Below are 13,842 nucleotides of genomic sequence, written 5' to 3' on the forward strand. Positions count from 1 at the left end.
GTTTGACTTTGAGCCCCTGGGGAATCTAGCAGCCCGTTCTTGGCAAAGGTGCGGTGCCATCGAGCCCCTCCCCAGGGCCAGGTGATGTGCACAGCAAGAACGGATCCCGGAGGCACCGCTCATAACGCGCTGGCAACTTTCGGAGGGGTCCCTGCCAGGCCCTAAGTCGCCTCTGGTCTCTTTAGGGTCTGGCTGCCCCGTTGTTAGAGCCACCGCGCTAGCCCCCTATCCAGTGACGCGGCAGCAGGTGGCAGGGGCGGCGCCCTGGCGTGCGGGCGGGCGACCGGAGGGGCGCCCCCATCTCTGGCTCGCGGGGCACGACGCCCGCTGCCTGGCCGCCCGCGCCTCAGCCGCCCCCGCCGCCCAGCGCCGCGCCGAGCCCCCGGCGCCCCCCGCCGGCCTCCGCCCGCACCTGCAGCCCGCGCCGCGCGCCTGCCCGCGCCGGCTCCGGTTCTCGCTCCCAGCACCGCGGACGCCCCTGGGTCGAGCGGCGAGCGCGCTCGGGCGCCAGACCCATCGACAGACGCCCCGGAGCCGGTTGACTCTCGAGTCCCGCTCCTGCACCCTGCATCCCCAGAGATGAATGTGAGAAGGGTAGAAAGCATCTCGGCTCAGCTGGAGGAGGCGAGCTCCACAGGCGGTAGGATGCAATAAGCATGCGAGCGGGCGCCCCGCTTCCACCCTTCTTCCCTTGCAAGCTGAGACCCGGACCCCTTCCTCGGCTGGGGACGCTTGTTGCCTTTGCTGCATGAGAAATAGTCACCTAGGCGGGACTGGGAAGGAGAGGTTTGGAACGGCGGGAATGGGGGTGCAAAGGGGAGGGGGTGCACGCAAGGTCCAGGTCGGGGAAGAAGAGATGTTTGAAGCGTGTGTGAAACTCGCGGGTGGAAGGGTCCCCTGCGATCCTGTACCTACTTTTGCCTTCTCTGAAAATTTCCGATGTTGTTTACGCATCTCCCAGGTGACTTCAGACCACATACTTCCTTCCCCTAACACCTGGGGATAAATGAGCTGAAATAGTATTGATCCTCTCCCTCCACTTTTTCTTGATGCTCCCAAACATTTCTTCATTAAAACTCTGTTTCCGTCCCCTGGTAATGTACAGGCGAGTGTTTCCCAGGTCAGGTTCTTGAGCAGGAGCGTATTCCTTGTTTTATTGCCAGCTTCAGTTTAGTGTGTTCAGAGAAAATGGTCCTCAGTGACACTTGCAAATAATTTATGTACAGTACAGCCTTGGAAAGGTACCGGGCACTCTTGTGCAAGGTGGTTGGCTTTTAGAGTATCATGCATTCTGCGAAAGCGGGGAAAAGACGTGTTCTATTGAGTTTAGCGGACTCTATAGTGAAATAAGTGACCAGATTCCTCCCCCCCAACAATGCGTTTTTTGTTGAATTGATTTGTTCTTAGGTGGCTTTGTGTATACAATTTTTTTTTAAAGGAGCCGGAGATTGAAGGTGGTTATAGAGAACACAAGAGTGATAACAAGCTGGACATTTCCCAGATTATATAAGTGGAGGGGTCACACACATATGGCTACAGCATAGTTTGGATTTATAGGATGAAAAACTTAAACTTGAAGCCTGTAAAGTTGCAAGGGAAGAGGTTATTTCCACATTCTTCTTGTTTATATCTGGGGAAATAGAGTCACTCCACAACGTGAGTCTGTCACTCTACTTGATAGACATTGGGAAATGTACACTTCCCCTTTCTTCCCTTCCCTCCAGTAGTTAAGGTCGTTGTAACTGGGAGAACGCTAGTCTTATTTGAGTGTGAAATTTTAAAGAGAAAAGTCTTGGCCCTTTATAGGCTGGAAAAAATAATATGACCATCACCTTTAAAGCCCCAAACTTGTACTGATGTTTAATTCTGGTTTCACTTGTGGCAATAGTTCCCACTCGTTATGAAAGAAGTATGTCTAGGGTATATCTTAAGAGGGATACTCATAATCTTTAAGAGATTAAGTTTTTCCAAAATGTCATTTTAAGCGGAGAGGGTTGAGTAGTTGTTGAGTTCATAGGATCTCTGTCATTGCAGTTCCTTTGACTAAGAATAGGTTAGAGAGCTCACTGTCCTTTTAGGGACTGCACTCACGCACAAGGCAGCGGTGGGAACTCAAAGACAGCTCAGGTTGTAGGAACATAGGTCTGGGGAACTGGGTGGCCTGCATTGTTCAGCTTCTCAGTGAATAACAGCTTTTTGGCTGGACTCAGTCTTTAATGGGCCAGGTGGGGTTGAATCAGCATGTCCAGTCTAGTCACAGTGCGATAGGTGGCCACGATCTCTACTTGTCAGAAGAAATGAGAAACAAAGATGAAGTCACATCTGGGGAGTGTGATACGTTAAAAAAAAAAACAAAAAAAACAAACAAAAAAAAACTTGTAGTACCATGTCTGGAATCAGCATGTGTTCATTGTTTGTTTGGAGGATAGAAAGATGTTGATTTATATCTTGGCTCAGGTGAGGCTGAAAGTGAAGAGTTTTCTGCCTCGAATTGATCTGACACCTGTTTCTTGAATTGTATCCACATGTTTTTAGAGTGAAGCATCATGAGAAGAATAAAGAAAGAGATAATTTGGAGCATCTCTTTTGCTCTTGGTGTTATTGTTTCAAGGTTTATATTAGGGAATGATCCCCATATATATAGTCTATATTATTTTCACCAAACATAAACTTTAGTACTTTGGACTTTTTGCTCAGGTATATAGGGTGGTCTTTACTAATCCTGGGATAAGAAAGGATTGTCATTTTTTTAAGGTTTGAACTCTACCTTCAGTTCTTGTTTTAAAACAATAGCCCCTGCCTCTTATTTCCTTTCAAATAAGTGGGACATTTGCATAACTTCCCAAATGATCATGATGACTTTTCCTTGAATGTATGCCTCTTGGCTGGGGTTGAGAAAATGATTTAATCAGAATTTAAACAAAATTTAGCTAGAGATCAGACCGAGAGGAATGTATGAAGATGAGAAGGAAATCAGGAATTGGAGAAGTGTGCATGTGTAAGAACTTCTGTGTGTATTTTACTACCTGACCCCTAGAGCCAAAATATATGAAAAATGGTTTGCTGAGAGATGAATGAGAAAATGGTACAAAAGGAAAAGTCGGAAGAGACGTGGGGGAAAGATGGGGGCCGCGTTGAGTTGCGTTGCTAAAACTTTATAATAATATAGCTAAAGAAGTTCATTCCATGCTCTGTTTTCAACAGATAATGCATTTAATATGTTAACTGATCAACAGCACTTCTGAGTCACTGTAACTTACACTTTCAATGCCACAGAATACAGAAAGTGGACACACTGTAAATAAGTACATACAAGTGGAGAAAGTTTCTTACAAATGGTGGTGCTCACTTTTACCCTACCCTCTCATCAGCCTCCACATTACAGACTGCCCAGAATACATTTTTCATGTTGTTGTCTGTTCCCGTCATTTTGTTCCCCTGCTATAAAATCAAACACGACCCTGTTACCAGTGAAGAGTCTGAAGGAGATGATAATTCAACAGCATATTTGAAAGAGAATCAGAAATAAGATGAGAGGGAAAAAACCTACAAAATTATTCATTGGTGTCCTTAATTTGTGCTATCTAATGTAGGGGTGGCAGATGTTATGTGATGTAATCTGTAACTAAAAGTAGCGAGGGAAATGTGTGTTTCAGTAGTGTTGGAGGAGGTCACTGAGAGGACAGGATCACTGGTTGACCCGCCAACTGGCCCCGGGCACTCGGACGCTCCTCACGCCTCTCCTGTTCTTAGAATGTGCCTTCTGCCCTCTCTTCTCACAGCCGGAGCTGTTTTCAAGGACTCCATCTTGAGAGAGTAATGTGTTGTAGAGAGCGTTTGGACCGTAGATGTGACTAAACCTGGTTAAGGCCTCCATATAAACTTTTAAAATTCTGGTGGGGGAGGTGGAGATCTACTCATCTGGTAGCCTCCCAAGACAAGCCTTGTAAACGAGTTCCCTTGCTTATTAAACCTGCCACCTGCCGATCTGGAGGGGTCTGCCTCTTTCTTCAGTCTCTCTTGCACTCCGTGTATGGGCCAGTTTCAGATGAACCTTTGGAAGCTCCTGAGTTTGTGAACCAACAGTAGTAGTGGAGTGAAAAATCTCTTCAATTTTGTGTTGTTGTTTGGTGAGTGTATTATGGCTCCGGCTTAAATTTTGTGTTTATTAAGGATAAGGCAAACTCAGATTAGTAATTCCACAAGGGTAATAGTGAAAAGATTATTTATTCTGAACCCAGGAAAAGCTTTTTATTGCACAGGCATTATTCTGTTTCTTTATGTTGTTAGATGTAAGAAGGTACTAAACAGATGATAGGATGAAGTATTGAAATTTAACAACCCTCCTCCCCCTGCTGCACTTTTTCTCTGGCCAATGCTTATGCAAAGTTTCATAAAATAAGGCTATGGATGGTTTGGAAATTAATGAGCAATGCAGTATAAAATGCATGTGCAAGATTTCTGTGGAATTGTAGATAAGACAGTCATCGAATCTTTTGAAGGTATATTTCTGGGCTTAAAGTATATGGTCCTTCTGGCTCTCTTTTTTTCCTTTTATTTGTTTTCCTTGTCTTCACTGGTTTTCTAGAACATGTGGATAATATTGCTTTTCAGTATTTCGTAGCAGAGTGTGCTTTTTTACTTGATAGCTTCCCTTTTTAAGGACTATTTCAAGCAGATTAAAGTGTGTGTGTGTGTATGTGTGTGTGTATGTGAGAGGGAGAGAGAGAGAGAGATGGAGGGAGGGAGAATGAGTGTTTAATTTGTTCAATGGCCCTTTACCATCCTTAAAAATGGTTTAAGGTTATATAACTATACCTGTCACTACAAGTTTATTCACCCTTGGGCATTGAATCACTTACTTATTTTTCAAAATTGTTCATTTAGTTAAAAGTCCTAATGGGTTTTTCTCAATTTACATCATCCTGAACTCAGTGTAATACTTCATGCGTTTATCAACACTCCGTGGAAGACTATGAACTCTATGACTTTGAGCAAAGCTATTGAATTTTGCCCACCTCTCTATCCCCAGCATCTAGCATGAGGCCTAATATGTAACATTTGCTCAACAACAGATATTTGTTGAATGAATGTATTCTGTATTCTGTAACACTGTATTATTTATTTCCTCCTCCTTCTCTCAGATCTCTTTTTCTGATCCTTATTTCTTCCTTTGTCCATTTTGTGCAACTTTTCACAAAGTTCTGTCTTAATTACCTTCTCCCTCTATGCTCTCTTCCTCATCAAACTGTCGTTTTGATGCATCTTACCTTGATGTGGACATCTCCTTAATGTATAGCTCTGGCCAAATCCCTTTATAAAAATACCAGATGGACATTTTCCTGCCCTGATGATCATACCCATCAGCAAGTTTTACCAGCACTTGAAAGTCAGTATGTCTGAAAAGACATATCCTCTCTTCTAAGAACAATTTTCTCTCCAAATTTTGCTAATAGTGGCATCATTTTTTGAGGTAGGCAATTAAAAAAAATAAAGCAAGAGTATTTCCTTCTCTATGGTACTCCCACCTTGATCATTTCCTCCCTTCTATGTGAAATTAGTCACTGCACCTTAGTGATTCTCTTCTAGCATTTGTGTCTAGTCCCTCCTCCAATTCCTATTGCACCACCCAAGGTGATCTTCTTATCGTCATTTCCCAGGCCATCTTGGCTGCCTCCTATTTGCAGTAAGTGCCACTCCTCACTTAAAACCAACCAAGTTTACTAAAACCTGATTTGAGTCAGATTATTCACCTGTTCAAAATCTTTTAATGCCTTCCCATTACTTATAGAACTAAAAATACTATTTCCTTAGCTTGTTAGTCAAGGCTCTCACAATACGGTGACTGTTCTCCCTCCCAGCATTGTCTTCCATGACTCTTCTAGGTCTATACCTTGACCTACTGAACTGGACTGTTCTCTAGTCCCCAGAGATATTGTTGTACCTACTGCTTAGAATGAGCTTCTTGGCCCAACACTACCCACCAAACATTGGTGAATGTTCAACATTGAAGACATCTGTTAAGACTCATGTCAAATGCATTGTCTTTCTCATGCAGCCTTACCGATTCTCCCCTGCTTCTTCCCCAAAGACTTATGCTGAATTTTCATAGGTCATTTTCCTTTTATTTTGACCTACATCTGAAAGACAAGACAGAATAAACTATGCATATTTCTCTCATTTGCAGTTATTAAATAATAACTCCTTGATGGCCGGTACCATACATGAATTACCCATTTTTGTACCTGTAGTAAGTACTGGCACAATGCTTCACAAAATAGTAGGTTCTTAAAACATAGTTATTGAATTTAAACCATGTTGCCTAGTGGTAGACCCATCAAAGACACCAATTACAATTCACATTCGATTGTTTATGAAGCCATTTACTGGAAGTGACATTCTCTTTTGGTTCCCTGTCTTTTCCATTCAGTGCTCCAGGTCTACACTGATACTTATAAGACACCAAGATAGTGCTCCTCTGAACTGTGCATGCTCTTGCACCTATAATGTATGGCTATGAGAGTTTACATTGTTTCTGGAGAAGGGCTTAATAAGCGCCCAGTGTTTTCTGTATATTTAGAGCAATGGTCAGGTCATCTATGCATGTTGTTGCTATGACTCTCCCTCATCCTTAATACCTTCCAGACCTATCACCTCCAGGATCAGTTGTCCAAGGTCTCTCAGTGAGTGACTATCACCTCTCTTGGTTCCCCTCCAAATAAAACAGTGGAAAGTTTAGTTAAGTAGTCCCTCTGAATCATGACTGTGTTTGTCCGTACAAGTCTGAGTTCATGTTACAGAGTGGCCCTTCCTAACATTTCCCAACTCAGAGATTAAATGGCTGTACCACTACATCTACCATCTTTATTATCTCTTCATCATCATTCTCATCAGATGATAAATACATTCATGATAGCAGTGGCTGTGGAAAGGAATGGAGAAATTTTAAAAACTGAGATCTCATTCAATGTATACATATCCCTTTCGTTGGGTGCATTTTCTTTCATATCAGACTTCACAGAGACAGTCAGGCTGCTTGGGAGGGAATTAGGAGGGAAGTGGAGATTGTGGCAGGGCTGAGATGAGGTGAGGTTCAGCTCTTTTACGCTGTGGCTGTATCCCTTCTCCTTGCCCAGTCTCTTCACTGTAGGCTGCTCTCTATGCTTACATAGGTACAGAGCACTAGAAAATCTGAAAAGAGAGAGACTCTCAGTATTTAAACATGGAAGTTCTCCACACACTCTGACAATCTAAGAATTAATTTGAACAGGGATATAAATATAGAATTTGCCTTATTGAGCTCTTGGCCTTCATGCCCATGTTAAGGCCTGCGTTTTCTTCCCGAATGAACACAGCCAGTGTGGTTGAATGGCTCTTCCATTGGAAATAGGTTGTCAGTTCAAATACTCTTTGGATAGTTTATTGACCTTTAGAAACCTCTCTACCCTACATCCTCTACCCCAGTTATTTATTTAGGTCAAAATAAGTAGTCAATCCGTTTTACAACAATAGTTCATAACTTTTTGGTTAACTGAAGTTAGAGTTGGCTTAGAGAAATGTCCCCTCATGTATTCAGGCAGCATCTGCTCATGAATAGTGAGTAAAAAGTCTTTAGGGAATTAAAACTGGTATTTTTTTTATAGGTCTTTACTGTAAAAATGTTTTGGAGAAAAATAGACTTTTATCTCCAGATGTCAACACTTCTTAATATTTTGAAGGATCTTTTGAGTGAAGCAGTTTATTTAAGAAATGATGTTACCTGCAGCCCAAATAAGAATCAGAATCAGATTTGATTGCTATAGTAGCTACTCCAGTCTCAGGACTATGCCTTCTGTCTCCCTTCCTCTCTCTCTCTCTCTCTCATGTCTTCATTGTAATACTGTCTGCACATTGTGTTACAGATGCTAAGGTGTCCCCAAGACTGTCTCCAAGTATGATTATTTTGTTTTTTTCACAAGAGAAGATATGACTTCCAAATGTGTTCATGAGTTACATAACAAAAGTGGGTGAAAATAGCCCATATAACTATTAAACTGATCTACATCTCAGATGGAAATTCTGCCAAGGGCTTTATTTTGGATTGTAACTTTTTGTACTTTAAAGAATTTTCATTAAAATAGCATGAAAAACTGCTTACCAAAAAATGGTCTAGCCCAAACCGTTTATCCATGTTTTGTCTATGGTAAGTGCTCCAGAGATTAGCTGAGTGAATATAAATACCTTCTATTATGGTTATACCTAATGGTGGAGATACACTCTGGTACTCCAACCTATTCCACCGCTGTGGAAAAGGATTCCAAGGTCATCTTGTTGTTGTGTCTGCAGGGAATTTGAAAAAACAAAACAATAATATGGAGTTAACAGACATTTCAAAAATAACCCTGTCAAATGCAGTCCTGAAAACAAGTTTAATTTGGAAAGAAGTTTAATTTAGAGAAATTTTAATTTAATTTAGAAAGGTGAGAGCATATAAAATAGCCATTGATTATAATGTTGCTCTTCCTCTTTCTTCGTCTGTAAAATGGTGGTAGTCATATCCACTTGTTGATCACAGGGATGGATTCTGTAATGGTGAAATAAGATTAATTCAGCAAATATTTCCCAAGAAACCACTTGGTGCTAGGAGGAGTGAGGTGTAGAGTCTGCCTTCCAAGACCTTACTGTTTATTCAAGAGCTATTTCCTGAGTATGCACCAAGTATTTATAGTCAACTATGGAAGAAATAACTAAACACATATATTTTAAAATCTTCATTGCCATAACAGAGGTAAGGGATGAAGTGAGATGGATGTTGAAAAGCAAGACTAATTCCAGTTGCTATAAGTGCTATTCCTTTCCAAGTGGATGCTGTGAGAATAAACAGTGATATTGAACTTGACTTTCCTCTCTTTGGGGTCTTGCAGAATAAAGATAACAGCAGAACTGGGCTCAAAATTCTGTATTTCTTCTATTGTCCAATTTCTTCCTGCCTTCTCTCTATTTTTCCATCTGTATTGTGGGTTTATCTGTCAACCACTTAAAGACATTGTGGTATTATTCAAGCCATTTTAAAGATTTTTAACACTTATGATGCTGGGAGTCTCCGAAGAAGTGCACTTTTTTCATAAAACAAATATGATTTTGAAGTTGGAGAGTACAAAATGAGTAATAACTTCTGTTTAAAGATAGTCATAAAGGAATTGAAAATGCCCAACTCTTATTTTCAGCTTAAATAATGTTCCGATAAGGCAGAGGCATTTCAAGTTAGTGTAGGATGTTTTAAAATAAATAGAATATCACTCTAATTTTTAAATTTGATTTCGTAGAATCAATCATTTATCATAAGAATATTGTTATACCTGATCTAATATTGTGAGCACTTGTGAAAATCAGATTCTGCTAAACCTTTCTCACATCTTTTCCAAGAATTCTTAGATCACTCTTTCCGTATCATTTATTTTCCCAAAGTCCCTGTAATTTGAGGCCAAATCTCTTCCTACTGAGATGCACAGTATTATTGCAATCTGTTCCCCATTCCCTTTCCGCTCGTGGTCCGGTTTCATCAGTTTCCTGCTGAAGTTGTGATCTCTCAGGGACTTGGCGCAGGCTCTGGGACACAGGTGCATTACATTAATTTGAAGGTTGTAGGGAGGGAAATCTTGGGAGACAAGTATGAAACAATGAGAGTTCAGAACCAGGCATTGAGAAAGATGGTAAACGGAAGGTGGAAACTGCAAAAGACAACAAGGTTCAGGGACACGGAGTTAGGGATTTCTCCTGCCGTGGGTTTATTATAAACTCCATTTTTGATGGAGGTACTGTAAAATAGTTATTAAAAAGGCAACGCATCTAAACTGCAAAGCTGGAAAGTAATAAATACTAGCATTTCTGATGCAATTTAAGTACCAGATTTGCAGCTAAACCCTCCTGGTAAAATTAAAATTGTGGATGTAGATTTCAAATGAAAATTAGTCATTAAAAATACTTTCATAATCATTCAGCTCTCAGGATAAATACTGACAATGCAACATCTACAAACACTACACTGGGGAGATTGAACTACAGAAATAATTTGTTAGAACATTGCAATTTAAAACACAGTTATGTTTATCCTTGGATCCCTGAGCATGAGATTGTGGCTTTTCATAAATATCGTTAGAATAGGATTTCAGATCTCAAGCCATGATGATTATAACTTCAATCCTAATGCAATTTTTGTTTTGCTAGTTTCAGAAATATTTTTGAGGACGTTATTCAACAATCATCCATTTAAAACACATTTACAGTCACCTACTGTATGAGAGACACTGCTACTAAATATTTCAGAATATAAAAAGGCTTGTGAGTTGTTTAGGGCATGGGAATTAAACTTTTAAATCATATCTTCCTTCTCTACCCCAGAATTCTACTAGATCTGAATTGTGTGTTGATTAGGTAGAGCATGTTAGGTTACCTCATTTTCAAGACACTTCCTTAATACCTTCATAGGACCCCAGTGTTTGTCCTTGATGGAGGATATTGGCAGGTCCTTGTCTGCTATGAAGTAATAAGCTGAAGGAGTACAGAGTAGACCTTCCATAATCATAGGGTTTGTTGTGAAGTGATATTGGTTTCCCAGAGTCACACAAAGTACAAAACAAACCCTACATAGAAAAACAGTGTTAACCTGTAGACTAGATAATGTTACTACTCCCCATCTCAGTGGGGAATTCTCCACTGTGAGCCAATTTATTCTCTTGTAAAATATTTACTAAACATCTATTATTTGTCAAATATTGTTCTAAGTGCTAGAATGCAGAGATGAAAAATATCCCAAGGGAAACCCTGAACCCAGTTAAAGAGATAGACGTGAGATGGTAATTAGAATGTGAAAAATCCTGTGATGGCACCAAACACAGAGTGCTTTGGAATCACAGATAAGAGTCACGTCTTGCAAGCTGGACAGGATCTAAGAAGGTTCCCTAGACTAGATAGGACTGGAAGAGCAGAATGAGAAAGACAGCAGGTGGGATGATGGATGTTTTAGGCAGGAAGAGCTGTGAGTCTAAGACTGATTCTAAGAGAAAATGGTGGTACAGTCAGAGAACAGCGAGAAGTTCTGTGTGGTGTAGTTAAGGTGGTGGGGGAGAGGGGAACAATAGTGAGATGGAAAGCTGGAGAACTAGTTGGATCAGGATGTGAAGGCAGTGGGGAGCCACTGATATTTTAATCAAGAGCTGAGGGGCTGGCCTGGAGGCGCAGCAGTTAAGTTCCCATGTTCTGCTTCTTGGTGGCCCGGGGTTCACCAGTTTGGATCCCGGGTGTGGACATGGCACTGCTTGGCAAGCCATGCTGTGGTAGGCCTCCCACGTATAAAGTAGAGGAAGATGGGTACCGATGTTAGCTCAGGGCCAGTCTTCCTCAGCAAAAGGAGGAGGATTGATAGTAGTTAGCTCAGGGCTACTCTTCCTCAAAAAAAAAAAAAAAAAAAAAAAGAGCCGAGCATGATCACATTTGCATGTTGGGAGGATAACTGCAATGATGTGGCAAATGGACAGAAAGGGGGTGAAATGGCAGGCAAGGAGACCTGCTGAGGTAGAATTGCAGGGGAGATGTATTGAGGAACATAGTAAAGCAGTGGTGATGGGGTGGAGAGTAGAGAGTATGTGTGAGCTAGAGGACAAGACCAACAGGATTAGATGACAGGTTGTAATTGGGGTTGTGGCAGAAGGAGGAGCCTGGGAGATTTTCTAGATTTCTGGTTTGGGTAATGGGTAGGCAGCATATTTTTACCAAGATGGGAAATACAGAAGGAGGTGTAGTTGAAAGAGAGATCAGTTTTGGGAATATAAAATTTAAGGCCTTCTGGGATATCAAAATGGAGGCATCCAGTAGTTATTGGGCTATAAGGATCTAGAACATGAGAGTTAGATTTGATTCTGTAGACAGTGGGGAACTGATGAAATTTAGTGAGGAGTGGCAGGATGAGAAGCATTAATTTTGCCTAGCTGTGTAAAATGCATCATCGACAAGGATGTCATTAGGAGGCTGTGGCATTAGTTCGAGCAAGAGAAATCAAACATTTGAACAATGGTAAAGGCAGTGGGAATGGAAAGGTGGGATGACTGGGAAGAGAAAGGTGGGGAGATTGGTGAAGGGTACCTTGTGGTGCCATGATGAGAAGCAAGGAAAACAGATTTGGGAAGGAAGATCATATGTTCAGTTTTAGAAATATTGATTTTAATGTGCTGGAAAATCATCCAGGTCAAACTGTCCCAAAGGTGGTTGGAAATGTGGAGTTCAAGTTTAACTGATTCCAGAGAAGCATGCATTTATTAAGCATCCAGTATTGAGTATTAGGCATGGAGAGTTGAGTGAGGCATGGCCTTACTCCCAAGAAGACGGCCATCCAACCAAGCTGGGGACTCAAATTTAGCAGTCTGTTACAGAAAGATAAAGGCAATTAAAGACATGAGACTGAGTAGGGGACAGAGTCTAGGATTACCACCATGAATAATAAGAGTGGGAGATGGACGTAAAACCAGGCAAATGCGTTATAGCTGGTGAAGAAATTGGAGAGGAGAGTGTTATCAAGGTCAGTGCCTTGCACATAGGCGGCTCGTGCTTGTCAACTACTAGGGAATAGAAGAGTTTCAAAAAGCCAGAGCCAGCTATCAGAGTGAATTGCTGCAGAACATTAACGGTAGATGAAGAACGGGGTCGAAGAATAAGACTCTGGAGCAGAACTAGGGTTCAGATACTGTGTCTGCTACTGTGTGACCTTAGGAAGCCACATGGCCTCTCTGTAGCTTAATTTCTTCATATGTGCCTGGAATATTCTTGCCCCATAGACTCCATTGACTTGCTTCCTCACTTGCTCAGCTCTCCATTTAAATATTACTTCTCTGATGACTTCTTCTAATGTAACAACTCACTTGTGTCTCTCTTTTCCTTTACTCTACCTTACTTTCCTTCATAGCTTTTATATACTCTTTCAAAGGAAAAAAACTTATATTTACTATACTACCATACTCTATTATATATACTATAATAATATATATATACTATATGCTACTTATAGTATACTATTTACATATGTGTATATTTTGTGTATATTTGTTTATTTTATACTATCTTCCTTATTAAAGTTCACTCAAATGTGTGTTAAATGGTAAGTCAACGAAGAGAACCCATTTTGATGGATTGCATTGAGGATTAACTGAACTAATGTATATGAAGTGCTCAGTGCGGTGCCTGACAAATAATTAGGCCCTGATAAATGTGAGTTGTGGTCATTTCAGTAATTATTTTGCCCTGAGGAAAAGCCTTCAATCCTGAGGCTGGGAAGTCTGGAGAGGGGTGAGATTGGGAGGTATGGGCAGTTAGGGAGGGAGTGATTTGTGAGGAAAGGCACTTGCTTGTTCTCTAATGCAGAATGGAAGAGCAGTTCACCCTGGGGTGACCTATTAGGGAGGACCCTATGGAGGAGCTAGGCTTTAGACAACCAGTGGGGTTTGGAGAGGTTGTAAAGAAGCATTTAGTGGGTGGCATGAAGGAATTTGTGGGGACAGCAGTTTGATTGGAGTGGGTGGCTGTCTGAGAAGTGTTCAGGTTGAGAAATGAGATTGGAGAGAGTCTGAGAAATGTAGATTTCATCCAGTGGGCAAGAATTCCAGGTTTATGAGAAAGATGATGGCATAATAAAATGGAGGGGGAGTCTTCAGGTGGGGAGGTCAGTCGAGAAGACATTGTCGTTGTCCAGACTTTTGGTAAGATTAGCCAGTTTTAGAAGAGAGTCGGTGGGGAAGAAAATGAATTTGGCAGGTTCGTGTGCATTATGGATCGTCTTTGTAACTGACTGAATGTGGGCATGGAGGTAGGTGG

General features: G+C 41.3%; 1 protein-coding gene across 3 annotated transcripts in view; it reads left to right on the forward strand.

The window, feature by feature from the left end:
* The first annotated feature begins 299 nt into the window (after nt 1–299).
* KCNIP4 (potassium voltage-gated channel interacting protein 4) overlaps nt 300–13,842 on the forward strand; it is a 1,058,683-nt gene continuing 1,045,140 nt past the window's right edge. Inside the window, exon 1 of one of the 3 annotated variants that reach the window (XM_023638705.2) lies at nt 300–640. In XM_023638705.2, the coding sequence (XP_023494473.1) occupies nt 580–640 (61 nt within the window). In that variant the 5' untranslated portion in view covers nt 300–579. The remainder of the gene's footprint in view (nt 641–13,842) is intronic. The other 2 variants (XM_070262544.1, XM_023638709.2) reach the window with 2 other exon arrangements.

Source organism: Equus caballus, chromosome 3 (assembly GCF_041296265.1).
Source record: "Equus caballus isolate H_3958 breed thoroughbred chromosome 3, TB-T2T, whole genome shotgun sequence".
NCBI lineage: Eukaryota > Metazoa > Chordata > Mammalia > Perissodactyla > Equidae > Equus > Equus caballus.